The 15682-nt window shown below is 35.3% G+C and overlaps 1 protein-coding gene across 2 annotated transcripts in view; it reads left to right on the top strand.

Moving 5' to 3' along the window:
• Window positions 1–15682, top strand: part of LOC126890541 (juvenile hormone esterase-like) — a 163786-nt gene that overhangs the window by 30358 nt on the left and 117746 nt on the right. For both annotated transcript variants that reach the window (XM_050659549.1, XM_050659548.1), the window contains exons 2-3: window positions 13343–13516; window positions 13614–13739. In XM_050659549.1, the coding sequence (XP_050515506.1) occupies window positions 13343–13516; window positions 13614–13739 (300 nt within the window). The remainder of the gene's footprint in view (window positions 1–13342; window positions 13517–13613; window positions 13740–15682) is intronic.

Raw genomic sequence — 15682 nt, 5'->3', positions numbered from 1 at the left:
AAAATATACAGGGTGTTCCATTTAAAAAAACGAAGTTATAAGCAACTTCCGGTATAACCGGAAGTTGCAAAGAGATGAAAATATTTTCATTTAATAGATCATCCTTCAAAACCCCTTTATTCCAATTTTCATGATTCTTTTGCCTTTAGTTCTCGAGATATTTCTAATAGGCCAGTTATCTGCCTCACCCTATATACAGCTGTTAAACAGTCAGTTTCAAGATTTACAGAAAGGATGCTACAAATTCGCTTTAAATCTCTTAAATACGACTTTTAAACTACTAATAATAATAAGTAATAGCATCTTATGCCAGCATAGATAAATTATAGTTATCCTACAATAACGCCTTAGCACATAATGTAACAGTATTGCAAATGATCTACCATCGGAAATCTCTTTCCAATTAAGTTCGCATTACAGCCATAACACAGGTTAGGGCAGTCAGCAACGTTGAGTGTATCACACAAACGAAGAGAAGTTTTACTTGAATAATTTTTCTTGGTTAACAAATGCATGATCACATGTTAGAGCAATATTGAAAAATGAAAGCTAGGTACTTACCACACATCTACTCTCGACCACAGCGTGACCCAAACTGTCTTGTGGTGGGCTTGCTGTCACTGGAAGCGCCAAAACCGGAAAAACGTCATAACGACACAGGCCCAATATCTTGATTTTATGATAACTAAATTATATGAAATTATTGAACAATGAAGACAACACCTAAATGAACATATTAGGCCAAAAAAGCAATTTTCCATTTTTTAGGGTTATGGCACTAACGAAGTCGGAGAGCGATGTGTAGTATTTGTGGTCGAAATTTTATGCTTCTATCATTAAATACACAATTATTATAATAATCGCTGGTCACCGCTGGTAATCTGATCACCGCTGGTTGACCTATATTATTAGTCTGGAAAAAAGCCTTATCAAATCTCGCGACCCTAGGAGGACGGATGTAGAACTCTACAACCGCCTCTTAGAAGATGCTCTGCGGAATGAAAAGGCTTTAACTCCAGGAACTAATACAGAATTGGAAAGGTACACGGTATCTATCCAAAATAAAATAAGCTACGCTTATAAAAAATCCTGTCCGATAAGGATGGTCCAGGAAAGTCGCAAAACCAACTCTTGGTGGTGCACTGAACTGGAACACCTTAGAAAGACAGCAAGAACTTCTTTTAATAAAGCAAAACGCACCAAACTCAAAGAGGATTGGGATATTTATCAATCAAACCTCAGAGAGTTTAAGAAAGTCTGTAGACAAAAACAAAGAGCTGCTTGGAGGGCCTACTGTGAGGAAATCGAAGATTTTCCGCAAGCTTCCAGGCTACAAAAAGCGCTCTCAAAAGATCCACATCGGCATATCAGCATACTAACAAAGGAAGATGGAAGCAAAACTTCCAACCTTTGCGAAAGTGCTGAGGTCCTGATGAAAACACACTTCCCCGGTTCTAGCATTTCAAAAGCACCAAACTGGACGGAAGAAATAATCATACCCACACCAAATGACTGGCATCTTGCCAGAACATTAATTAGTGAGGAAAAGATAAGATGGGCCATATCGTGCTTCGCCCCTTTTAAGTCACCAGGGCCTGACGGCATATATCCAGCCCTACTACGGTGGGGACTGGATATTCTTTTGCCGCACCTTGTGGTTCAGAGCCTCCTTGGCTCTGAGATATATTCCTAGAGAGTGGAGAGAGGTACGTGTGGTCTTCATACCAAAACCAGGTAGGATGGATTACACCCTACCGAAGGCTTTCCGACCAATTAGCCTGACATCTTTTCTCTTGAAAACGATGGAAAGGCTATGCGAGAGGTACATAAGAGATGAAGTTCTGGTTCATAATCCACTTCATCCAAATCAACATGCATATACTTCGGGAAGATCTACCGATTCTGCACTTCATCAAGTAGTGGGAAGAATTGAAAGATCGCTGGATAATAAAGAATCCACCCTAGGTATATTCATAGACATTGAGGGAGCGTTTGATAAAACAACTTTCCCAACCATCACCCAACAGCTCAATGTCAGGAATGTCCCCCTGGCCGTGAGCGAATGGATATTCAGTATGCTGTCAAATAGAGCAATAAGCATAAATGTAGAAGACGTTTTGGTTAGAGGGATGGTTACGAGGGGATGTCCACAAGGGGGGGTGCTATCACCACTCCTCTGGAACATAGTGTTGGATACCCTGGTTTACCAACTCAGCAAGAACGGTTTCTACACAATAGCCTATGCAGACGATATAACCGTCTTGCAAAGCGGTAAGTTTAAGAACACACTATGCGAGAGATTACAAGTTGCTCTCAGACTAATAGAAACATGGTGTAAGGAACACTCACTGTCTATAAATCCAAAAAAGACAGAGATGGTCCTCTTCACCAGAAAAAGAAGGATCACGGGCTTAATACCCCCTAGGATTCTAAACTGCAGTCTGAATTTCTCTGAAGAGGTGAAATACCTTGGTATTACCCTTGACAGGAAGTTAACATGGAACTCTCACTTAGATAGTAGAGCTAAAAGAGCATATATTGCCTATGAACAGTGTCGGCGAACGGTCGGACGCACTTGGGGCCTTTCGCCCAGGGTGGTCGCCTGGATCTACACTACTGTCATTAGGCCAATGCTAACTTAAGGAGCCATTGCTTGGGTACCAAAAGTGCTACAGGCAACAGCGATCAACAAACTAAACCATATTCAACGGATGGCTTGCCTAAATATAAGAGGTGCCATGAAAACAACACCAACTGCTGCAATGGAGTTGCTCATTGGCATTACCCCTTTAGACATATATGTCAGAGAGGTGGCGCTGATGACGATGATGAGGTTACGCTCAGCGGGTGCAAACCTTTATGTAGGAATGGGACAATTGAGATGTCGTTTCTGGCGGGGTGAGCTGGAGGCACTGCCCCAGCTGCATGCGGGCCATGGATGCGACTCAATTAAACCTACGTTTGTCTTCGACAAACCCTACAAAATCGAAACAAGACAACATAGGGAGTCAAACGTGGTAAATGCATATTGCATCTACACCGATGGCTCCAAAACGAAAGAAGGCTCAGGATGTGGAATATACTCCAGATCATTGAACCTTAGTAAAATGCCAGCGTAGTTCAGACTGAACTGGCTGGTATCTCCATAGCCGCAAAAGAGATAATCGGGAAAGTTATAGCCGGCAAAACTGTAATAATCTGCACAGACAGCAGACAAGCGCTACTAACCCTGAACAGACCACGCGTCATATCAGGGCTAGTAATTGAGTGTCATGAATCACTAGCCCAAGCTTCGGATGGTAACAACATCATCCTGAGGTGGGCTAAAGGACACAGCAGAAATAAAGGCAACCGCATTGCTGACCAGCTGGCTAGAAGGACAGCAGGCCTAAGACTCTTAGGACCTTGTGATCTTTTTGGCTTGTCGACTACAACAATCGCGGAAACTGTCAAATGTCACTCCCACACGCAAACCGTAAGAAGATGGGAAGAAGGGCCAGGATGTAGACTTGCCAAGGTAACACTAAGGAACCTTGGGAAGTCAGCATCAGAAAAGTACTTGAGAATGACCAGGAAAAACCTACGCTTGACCGTTGGTTTTTTAACTGGCCATTGTCAACTAAGAAAACACCTCCACACACTGGGGCTAGTAGACACATCTCTATGCAGGTGTGAACGAGATGACGAAACTGTCGAGCATGTCCTATGTGAATGTCCGGAGTTATCGTCAATACGAGAGTATGCGTTCGGCGAGCCTTGGTCTACACCTGCCGAAATAGGGGAGATGTCACCAGGTGATTTGTCCACCTTCCTGGAAATGGCAGGATGGATAATGAACTAAGGACGACAACCCCCTGGGAGGATGTACAATGGGTCAATTGTGGCCTAAGTGCTGTGGGACTTGACTCACACTCCCTACTCTACAGATACAGATACAGAGAATCGCACAAATCTGCTGTACTAGAAACGAAGCATTTGCGGACATACGTTCATAAAGTAAACTTTCATTATTTTTTATGCAGAATTGCTTCTAGTACGTTCTTTAACGGTAAAATATTGCAAAACCTCTAAATTTTAAAGAACCGCTTGGATTGAAGCCCTTCTCGGGGGTGAAAAACTATATTTTCAAAATAAGTCCGGAAATGGATAAACTGACTAATTCTAAGCAACTTTTGTTCTATAGAGTTTTTTCAACAAGTCAATACTTTTCCAGTTATTTGCGAGTGAATATGTTCATTTTTTCATCAAAATAACCACGTTTTTAGACGGTTTTTCGTAAATAACTCAAAAAGTAAGTATTTTGTCGAAAAAAACATTCCTAGAAAAAATATAGCCTCTAAAAAATTGGAAAAAATGTTGTATATTTAATGTTGTATATATTTTAACCTTTAATAACCAAAAAATTAAGCACTTTTTGGGGAAAACTCATTACAACTTTTTAAAGTGTTAAAAAAATATTTATTTTCGTTTTATAAAAAAAACTCTAGCATCAAAAGTAAACAAGTTGCGCTTAAAATAAAGTCCCTTTACTTCGGTAAAAAATCACTCTCTAATATCATCATCTCAATTAAAGTTAATCCTCACCACTTCACAAGTATCTTCACTCGTGTCTGTATTGTTTATATGATCTGTATGTTTCGTCGGTTCAAGGTCCTTATTTTTGAAAGGGCTTGAACGAGACACTAATCACGAGTGTATGCAAATTTAGAAACACCAAATATTAACAAATTTTGTCTTACAGAAAAACCAAAACACAAAATATTCATAAAATGAAAGACGATATTTTTTATTCTTTGAGATTTTTGGTATCTCTAACAATTTTTGAAGTTATTTGAAGTAACAAGTTATTTTGAAGAAACGCATTTTTTTTTTCAAAATTAAAATTTTATTTTAAAACCAATTTTTTTCAAAAATAAGCACTTTGAATCGATGAAACTTACAGATCATATTATAAACAAAACATAAGTAAAGTAATTTGTGAAGCGGTAACGATTAATTTCATTGAAGTTGCTAAATAACGGATGATCTTCCCGAGTTCATTTTGCCAAAACAAAAGGGACCAACTTTATTTGAGAGTATCTTTCTTACATTTGATGCTAGAAACTTTTTTAAAAACAGAAATAAAGCTTTTGTTAAACACTTTAAAAAGGTTGAAATGAGTTTCCCCAAAAAGTGCTTAATTTTTTTGATATTTCACGTTGAATTATTCTGTTTGCAATTTGGCGAATATAAACCTATTTAAAATCAACTATTTATAATGGGAAATAGGCCAAAATTTTACCAACAAAAGATTTCATTAACGTTTGGAAGCCCAAATCCGGTTTCGTTGTCAAAATACAAAATACTACTAAAATAAACAAAAAATTCTTCTAATAATTTATTTAATCTGACTCATTTTAATTGGCAATTCAGACGTATATTATACATTTTAAAGTAGAAGACTTTAAAATGATATCGTCAATATTTATGAGTTGCGTTCCTGGGACGACTTTACTAAAAGATAGTTCATTCGACTACATGAAATCAATCCCAACTCAAGAATATCCGTCACAAAAAATATCATAGCATGTGATCTGTCTTTAAAAAGACAACCAAATGCAACGATGACAGTAAAATTCTCGTGTTGGAGATTCCAGAGTAATTGAGTTGGGATTGATTTCATGTAATCGAATGAACTATCTTTTAGTAAAGTCGTCCCAGGAACGCAACTCATAAATATTGACGATATCATTTTTAAGTGTTCTACTTTGAAATGTATAATATACGTCTGAATTGCCAATATAAATGAGTCAGGTTAAATAAATTATTAGAAGAATTTTTTTACTTAGCAACAACATTTTTGTTTATTTTAGTAGTATTATGTACTTTGACAACGAAACCCGATTTGGGCTTCGAAACGTTAATAAAATCTTTTTTTGGTAAAATTGTGGCTTATTTCCCATTATAAACTGCCACAAGAAAATAGCTTCAGAACAACATAAACCTATGCTATAACTCTTGTTCTACTAGGTCTGGAGACCTTATACATACACCATTTTTTTTTTAATTTTTACATAGTGCGGCAGATTCGTGCAATATATTATAAGAATTGCACATTTAATGATACAAGCGTATAATTTGGTCCACATATACTGCACAAATAAAGGTTCAAATTTAGATATGAGGCCATCTCAGATTTTGCCTTTTACAAAAATGGCGGTCATTCAAAATGGGCGACTATACATATATGACTAATAGCACGATATCTTTTGAATGAAAAGTCCGATTTCAACCAAATTTGGTACGTAGGTTCGTTTTGTGATTTACAAGATCGATGCCATAAACTGGAAGAATCGTTTTACCAGAAGTTTTGTTTTTCCTGGTTTTTTATGTAAAACTATTTTATATTATGTAAATAATTTATTTTCAATTTTTTCACCCTGTATATATTAATTTTTCAAAATGGTAATACCACTATTGAAAAGAGCGTAAGAATATGTTTTAGGAAATATTTTGAACTTTGTAGTTATGTTAATTATAATTACCATTTAATAAATGCATAACGTATCTTCACATGTACCTATATGTGGCAGATTCGTGCAAATATTATAAGAATTATTGTACATTTAATGGTAGAGTCATATAATTTGGACAACATATACTACACATACAAAAGTTCAAATTTAGATATGAGGCCATCTCAGATTTTGCCTTTTACAAAAATGGCGAGCATTCAAAATGGCGGCTATACATATGTGACTAATAGCACGATAACTTTTGAACGAAAAGTCCGATTTTAGCCAAATTTGGTATCAAGTTTCTTTTTTTGATGAGTAAGATCGAGGTCTTGAACCGGAAGAATCGGTTTACCAGAAGTTGTGTTTTTACTGTTTTTTATGTAAAACTATGTTGTTGTTTTTTTCAATTCTTTCACCCTGTATATATTAATTTTTCAAAAAGGTAATACCGCCATTGAAAATAGTGTAATGATATTTTTTAGGAAAGATTTTGAACATTTTAGTTATGTTAATTACCATTTAATAAATGCATAACGTATCTTCACATGTACCTATGTGCGGTAGATTCATTTTGAATGCCTACCATTTTTGTAAAAGACGAAATCTGAGATGGCCTCATATCTAAATTTGAATCTTTGTATGTGTAGTGTGTGTGGTCCAGATTATATGCTTTTACCATTAAATGTACAATAATTCTTATATTATTTTCACGAATGCGCCGCACATAGGTTCATAGGTACATGTTAAGATACGTTATGCATTTATTAATTGGTAATTAATATAACTAAAGAGTTCAAAATATTTCCTAGAAAATATTTTTACGCTCTTTTCAATGTCGGTATTAACTTTTCGAAAAATTAATATATACAGGGTGAAAGAATTGGTAAAAAACAACATGTTTTTACATATAAATCAGGAAAAACACAACTTCTGGTAAATCGATTCTTCCGGTTCAAGACCTTGGTCTAACACATCAAAATAAGAATCTATATAACAAATTTGGTTGAAATCGGACTTTTCGTTCAAAAGTTATCGTGCTATAAGTCACATATGTATAGTCGCCATTTTGCATGCCCGCCATTTTTGTAAAAGGTAAAATCTGAGATGGCCTTATATCTAAATTTGAACCTTGATGTGTGTAGTATATGTGGTCCAAATTATATGCTTCTACCATTAAATGCACAATAATTCTTATAATGTTTGCACGAATTTGCCACACATACAGTCGGAAAAATGAAAGAATACCCATAAACGAACATATAAAACACGCTGTATTTTCCTGTGATTGTGTCACAAAAAAAATTGTCCAGTGCAAGTACATGTAACAATAATTATTACATGTATTTGCGCTAGCAAATTTTTTGTGTGACACGGTGACAGGAAAATACAGCCTGTTTTATATGTTCGTTCATGGGTATTCTTTCATTTTTCCTACTGTAGGTACTTGTGATGATACGTTATGCATTTATTAAATGATAATTATTAACATAACTAAAAAGTTCAAAATATTTTCTACCAAATATTTTTACTCTCTTTTCAATTGCGGTATTACCTTTTTGAAAAATTAATATATACAGAGGGAAAAAATTGAAAAAAAAAAACATATTTTTATATAAGCAACCAGTAAAAGACAACTTCTGGTAAACCGATTCTTCCGGTTCACCATATCCCTCTTGTAAATCAAAAAGAAAACCTATATACCAAATTTGGTTGAAATCGGACTTTTCGTTCAAAAGTTATGGTACTATTAAACACATAAGTATAGCCGCCATTTTGAACGCCCGCAATTTTTGTAAAAGACAAAATCTGAGATGGCCTCATATCTAAATTTGAACCTTTAATATGTGTAGTATATGTGGTGCAAATTATATGCTTGTATCATTAAATGTGCAATGGTTTCACATATCGGCCGCACTAACAGGCATAATTTATCTAAGAACTTTTTTTTCGATAAAACGTGGTTATTTTGTTGAAAAATGAACATATTACTCGCAAATAACTCCAAAAGCATTGACTTGGCGAAAAATCTCTATTGAACTAAACTTGCTTAAAATGAGTCAGCTTATCCATTTACGGACTTCTTTTGGAAATATATCTTGTTTTCTATGACGTATTAGCTATGCATATGCCAAATTTCATGCCAATTCAAGCGGTTCTTTATAATTTACAGCCAAAAACCGTGAAATAATGTACTATTCTTAAAATTTGCCATACTTATTTAAAAACATCCCGTATTGATGAAAAACATGGCGAGTTGTTAAGTACCTGAGTATTTATGGTCCAACATTAGCGAATGAACAAAGAAAAAAACAGAATGTTGAGAAAACATGAGGGTATAGTTGGGTTTTAATTTCAGTATTTTATAAATGCTAGAATATTCCACAGGTTGATGCAAATTTGAGAAAAAAAAAAGAATGTGTGTGTACTTTGTACGCACGTAAGAAGTTATACTTCTATTATATGATTTCAACGAAATAAATATACTTTCAACAGGGTATTTGTATTTTATTTAAAGATTAAAATAATTTTTACTTACTACTTTCCAAAAATGTTTATTAAAACAATACCACAAATAAAAAAAAATTAGAAAGCACATACGGATTCGAACCGTTGGCCTCTCGAGCTCCAGTCGAACGCTCTACCACTGAGCTATACCACCTTTGTTTTTACGGGTAATAAGATTTCCAGACAAATTGATCAAGTGAAGTGACAAATAGATCAAGTAAAGTATAAAACTACTTTAAATATTACTTACTATCTTATTCCTGAGGAAGATAAATCGAAAGACACAAAAATTATAATAAATATATTTACTAAAAACACTAATATATTCTTTCCACGCCCTTTTTGGACTGATACATACATAACTTAAGAGATTTAGCAACGAACTCTATACTGTCTGTGTGCGCATGCGCGCAGAATAATAAATATTCACTCCCAATCGCACCTAAAGAAGTATAACTTCAAAAACTGTTTGAAGAGAGAGAGAGAGAGAGAGAGAGAGAGAGAGAGAGAGAGAGAGAGAGAGAGAGAGAGAGAGAGAGAGAGAGAGAGAGAGAGAGAGAGAGAGAGAGTGATACGTTGGATCTAAAATCAGACCGTGAAAGGGGCGGTTGGGTTAGTTGTACCACTAGTAATACCACTAGTCGTACCACTAGTGGTATTACTAAGAAAGTTGGAGCGTGAATGCCGATGTTGGATGTTGGAATAAAAATTTCCACTACACTGAAAGTCATAAGTTATAGAAAATGTATGCTCATTTTCATAGTTGATTTTTTCGTGAACGGATTAACGGATTTCGCTATTTTTTTTATTATCTTAGATATTTCTTTAGTATTTACACAGTTGTGCAAAGATTTAATTAAACTCCTTTTTGCACTTATACCGGGTGGAAGAATGAAAGAAAAATAATGTTTTTCTTATATTAAGTTTGAAACACCCTGTAGGGAAAACGAGGTACAAATCTGTGTATAGTTTGGAATCGTATTGTAGTCTTATGTTTTGTGAACATTTTGTTTTTTGAATCTCCCTGATATTTTTAGCTTTCTAAAGATAAAGAAAATGACAAAAAAAAATAGGTGGTTTACTCTTTAACATGTATTTTAACTGAAACAAAACTAAATTAACACTAAAACATAACAACATTAATTCAGAACAACATTAATAAAACATAACAGTTAACAAAACTTTAAAAACAGAAAGGCACATAACGTAAACAGTTCTTATCGACACCTATAAGATGTACTTGTCAATCAGGTAAGGGGTATGCACAGCACAAGATAAGAGAGACGAGATTGTTTAATGGAGGCTCTATGTTTTGAAAGACTAAGACCCCTATGACTTTCTCTGAAAGTCATAGGGGTTCGGTGTCTATCTGGAGGCTCTTTAAATATCGAGAGGTACATTACACATATTCTTTTTCTTTGAACACTCTTTTTCTTTCGCACTATATATAGGAAATCATTTCGTCTTAGTGGTATGATAAGACATGACCACCTCACGTATCGCAGTCGTCAGTTAAAACACATATTTAAAACCGTCTAGTTTATGTGTTATTAAAGATATCAGAGAAATTTAAAAAATAAATGGTTCAGAAAAGATGAGACTACAACTAACAACATAGTATCAATGCATAACCACCATTTTACGTTTTCCTCCCTAAAGGGTGTCTCAAACTCTGGTTAAAACACATTTTAAATTACAAAACCGTCTATTTTCTTTGTTTCTAAAGATATCAGGCACATTAAAAAAACAAAATGTTCACAAAACATAAGACTTATACCACGATTCTGATGCATACTCATTATCTTACCTCGTTCTCCCTACAGGGTGTTTCAAACTTAACATAAGAAAAACATTTCTTTTCCTCCACCCGGTATAAGTACAAAAAAGAAGTTTAAGTAAATCTTTGCACAACTGTGTTAATACTGAAGAAATATCTAAAATAGTAAAAAAAATTAGCGCGATCCGTTAATTAAATCACGAAAAAATCAACTATGAAAATGAGCATAAATTTTCTATATCCCTAACTTATGCCTCGCAGTATATTACGTATGGGATGTCTACAAGTTTCTTTACGCAAACATTCTTAGTTTGCAAATATTTAATAAAAAATAAACTGTCATAAAAATTACCCTTATTAAAATACACGATTCTTTATTATCTACTTTTTGTTGGGACCAATCATTTTCCTTTCTGTAAATAAAGACCAGTTTCTTATTAATCTAAAACTATTTTCTTTTGGCATCTTATGCAAATTTACTATTTGAATTGGGAATAAGCCACGATATTAGTTATACATTAAATTTATTTGATGTTTCCACTTCCACTTCGGAACATTTTCATAACGATTTCCGAAGTAGAAGTCGAAACGTCAAATAAATTTATTTTCTAAGTAACATTGTGATTTATTCCCAATTAAAATGGTAAATTTGCTAAGAGACCGCACTGTAACTAGTATTTCCTCCGTGTATACAATTTGCTTACAACATCAGCTCCAAACAAAGTATCAATTGGTACATCGCTGAACAAAGATCCCTAGGTTCGCAAATAAATAATAGAAAATAACTTTTAATGGCACGAAAAATTGCTACTATTAAAAATACATGATACACCCACACACAGCAAAGTAAATCCCAGCTCCAGTTTAGAAAAAGTTTTTATTTCTTTCTAAAATAGAATATAACTACCCTACATTTTAAAAAGTCGTAAAAATTACAAGAGTCGTAAAAATTAATTAGTTCATATCAGCCCTAGACAAATGCTAGACAAACGAAACTTATGGCATGCTTAATTATGAAACCTCACTCATGTACCAAATTTTTAAAAACACAAATCCTCCGAATTATATTTTGCATAGACATTACTCGATACATTTTTTAGTGTACACCACCGTGAAAACAGGTGGTTGAAAGGTAACACCTTTGTTGGCGGCTAGAAAGATAAAATGTTGGGGCGTGAATGGTCTAGTAGTACGACTAGAGGTACCACAAAGTAGTACCACTAGAGGTACTACAAATCAGAGTGTGAATGGCCCGCCTAAGGCTATAACATATTAAAAAATCACTTAAATCAGATAACAAGTTTAGGAAATTCGAGACACCAAAAATGACCCTTTTTTAAGGTGGACGGTTAATTTTGCCGCTGAGGTATAATGTAATTATCGACCAATATCGCACTAAAAACTCACCCTTTATATATTTCTCTCTTCCAGTTCAATATCTCCCTCTAGATATTATAAAAAGTATTGAAAACGTCTACCAAAACAACAAAATGGAAGTCAGAATAGATGGACAACTTACAGAGCCTATAGATATAGGAAGCGGAATAAGACAGAAAGACTAATTATTGAGTCCTATGCTCTTCAATTTAATCATGGATGAAGTCAACTAAAGAAGTGGATATAGAATGGGAAACCAAGAAGTAAAAATACTCTGCTACGCAGACGTCGCAATATTGATAGCGCGTGATGAAAATAGTCTGCAAAGATTAGTCCACAGATTTAACATAAAAGCAAAAGAATTCAATATGACAATTTCATCTCAGAAAATCAAAACAATAGTAATCAGTAAAGAACCAATCAGATGTAAAATAGAAATTGATGGTATCAGTACTGAACAAGTAATGGAAGTAAAATACCTTGGAATTACATTGTCAGGCTACGGAGACCTGGACAAACAAGTGAGAAATCAAGTACAAAAAGCAAATAGACTGGCAGGATGCCTTAATAACACTATATGGGGAAACCGACATATTGACACTGAGATGAAGTCAAGAATTTATAAAACCAGTGTAAGACCAATAATGACATATGCATCAGAAACAAGACCCGATACAGCCACAACACAGAGACTACTGGAAACGGCAGAGATGAGAGAACTGAGAGGAATTACAGGAAATACACTGAGAGATCGAAACAGGAGTGAAGATATTAAAAGACAATGTAACGTACAGTGTATAAACGAATGTACACTAAATAGCAAAAAAGAATGGAGCAACCACGTAACCAGAAGGGGGAGACACGTGTGGTCAAAATAGCAAGAGATAAATCACCAATCGGTAGAAGAAGTATCGGCCGACCGCGCAAAATATGGAGTGACAACCTTCCATAGAGGTATCAATCCGCCAATGAACAAGCAGAATTGCTTATAAAGAGGAAAAAGAAGAAGAAGTTCGATATCTTACAAAACGCAATATCTCAAGTCTCTGTAGATCTGCCTTTAGGTCGATCTTGCTTGTCATAATATTTGCTTTAAGAGGTATTTTGTTGTTAATTTGGCGCTAATGCCTTACCAGTCTAGTTGTCTTCTTTCTATAAACTTTTATCTTATTTTTTTTTGTTGTAGGTCTTTTCATCTTCTGAAGCTGGAGAACCAGCTGAACAAGATGAGTTAATAGTAGAATTGGAAAATTTAGGCAACATCCGTGGACATATTCTGCAAAGTGCCGAAGGAAAAAATTTCTACGCTTTTCAGGATATTCCCTATGCAGAACCTCCTATAGGACCTAACAGATTTAGGGTATAAGTATTACTTGTTCTGTACAACAGCTCTGAAAATTGTGTCGTTTTTCCAGGAATTACGATTTCTTTAATAATAGATGTAATGTCGTTTTTAGCCCCCCAAACCGCATGGTGCGTGGGAAGGAGTACTGAATGTCACAGAAAATAAAAAAACCTGCGTACAAGTAAACGACCCAAATTCAGTTGAGGACTGCTTGGTTTTGAATGTATATACGCCAGTAGTAAGTTGATTATGTATATAATATGTACGATAATACGTAGGTATGTCAAAATACATTTTTTATGTAGATAAATATGTCTCAATACCTGGAATCATTGACACATTTGTAGTAGATTTTGGCAATTTTGGTGTGGGGGTGGTTCTTTATATTTTCTTGTTAGCTGGGAAATAAGTGATAGATAATCGACAAAATATAAAAAAATAAAAAGGAAAATAGGTATTAGAGCTAAACTAGGACATAATGGATAAAAAAATAAATAAATAATGAACCAATATAAAGTCGAAAAGGCGCCACTTTGTTTTTTAGTTTTGAAAGGGAACACAAAGAAAAACTCTTTAGATAAGCAAATCAAATTTAAGTAAACACAAATCACTATCACAAAATAAATATAAATTATATAAAGATAAATAACCTACATTAATGCGAATTTTCTTACTTATTTGACCAAGATAAGGGAGTTAGATAATAACACTGGTAAACATGAATTTTTAGTCTGAGTTCTGTACCTCTGATTTTGATTACTTATTTTATGCCTAACCTCAATGGGCGGAACGCTGCGTGGCAGACAAAGGGGTGGGGGCAGGGGTGAATATAAAAATTGTAAGAGTTTTTTGTGACGTTCCTGATCGAGATAGTGCACCAAAATTTGGGAATAAGTAGACCATCACATTACTAGGTAAACTCTCCAGAGCCGGAAACCAGAGTGGGGTACGAGGGTAGTTATGACGCTCATATTCGATATAGTGCACCAAAATTTGGGACTAACTAGTGCATAACGTAACTAAGTAAAATACCCAGGGGCGGATCGCTGCTTTTGGGGACAAAGGGGTAGGGGCAGAGGTGAATATATAAATTATAAGGGTTTTTTTGTGACGTTAGTGATAGGGATAGTGCACCAACATTTGGGAATAAATAGGTCATGACGTAACTAAACAAAATCTCTAGGGGCGGAACGCTGTGCGAGGAACAAAGGGGTAAGGGCAGGGGTGTATCTAAAAATTATAAGAGGGTGACGTTCTTGATCGGGATAGTGCACCAAAATTTGGGAATAAGTAAATCATGGCGTAACTTAGCACAATCTCTAGGAACGTAATGCTGCGTGGGGGAACAAAGGGGTGGCGGGCAGGGGTCCCGCCCGCCACCGGTCCCGCAAAAATATAAGAAATTTTAATTTTTTCATTTTTTATGAAAATATTGTGACACCGTTTTTAACAAAGCTAGCTGACCCCACCTAGCTGTCCGCCCTTTTGGATTTTGATTCTACAATGAATCAATTGTGCAAGTTACGGACATATTCTCGATGACGAGCATAATCCAAAGATTTTGCGTATTCACCCTTGTCCGCCCTTGGAGATTTTATTTAGTTTTTTCATGATCTACTTCACTGATACTAATGACCAGACAAGAGAAATCAAGAGGCGAATTGAGATAGCGAGACAATCGTTTGTCAAAATGAAAAAGTTCCTATGCAGCCGACACATAAATATAAACTTAAGAACGAGAGTTATGTGCTAAGGTGCTATGTTTTCTCCGTTCTGTTGTACGGCATGGAAGCTTGGACACTGAAAAAATAAACATCAAAAACATTGAGGCATTCGAGATGTGGTGTTACAGGAGAATGTGGAAAATACCGTGGATAGAAAGAGTAACAAATCAAGATGTTTTGCTGAAGATGGGGAAGGAATGCGAAGTCATAAAAACCATACAAACGAAAAAACTGGATTTTCTAGGCCACATAATGAGAGGAGAAAAGTACTCTCTGCTAAGACTCATAATTCAAGGAAAAATCTCGTGAAAGAGAAATGTGGGACGTAGGAGGATTTCCTGGTTGCCAAATTTAAGGGAGTGGTATGGGTGCAGTTCAATACAGTTGTTCAGAGCTGCAGCCAACAAAGTTAAGATTGCTGTGATGGTAGCCAACCTCCGATAGGAGACAGTACTGC

This window comes from Diabrotica virgifera, chromosome 8, assembly GCF_917563875.1.
Source record: "Diabrotica virgifera virgifera chromosome 8, PGI_DIABVI_V3a".
Lineage (NCBI taxonomy): Eukaryota > Metazoa > Arthropoda > Insecta > Coleoptera > Chrysomelidae > Diabrotica > Diabrotica virgifera.
This window is presented reverse-complemented; position numbering and strand designations above follow the sequence as displayed.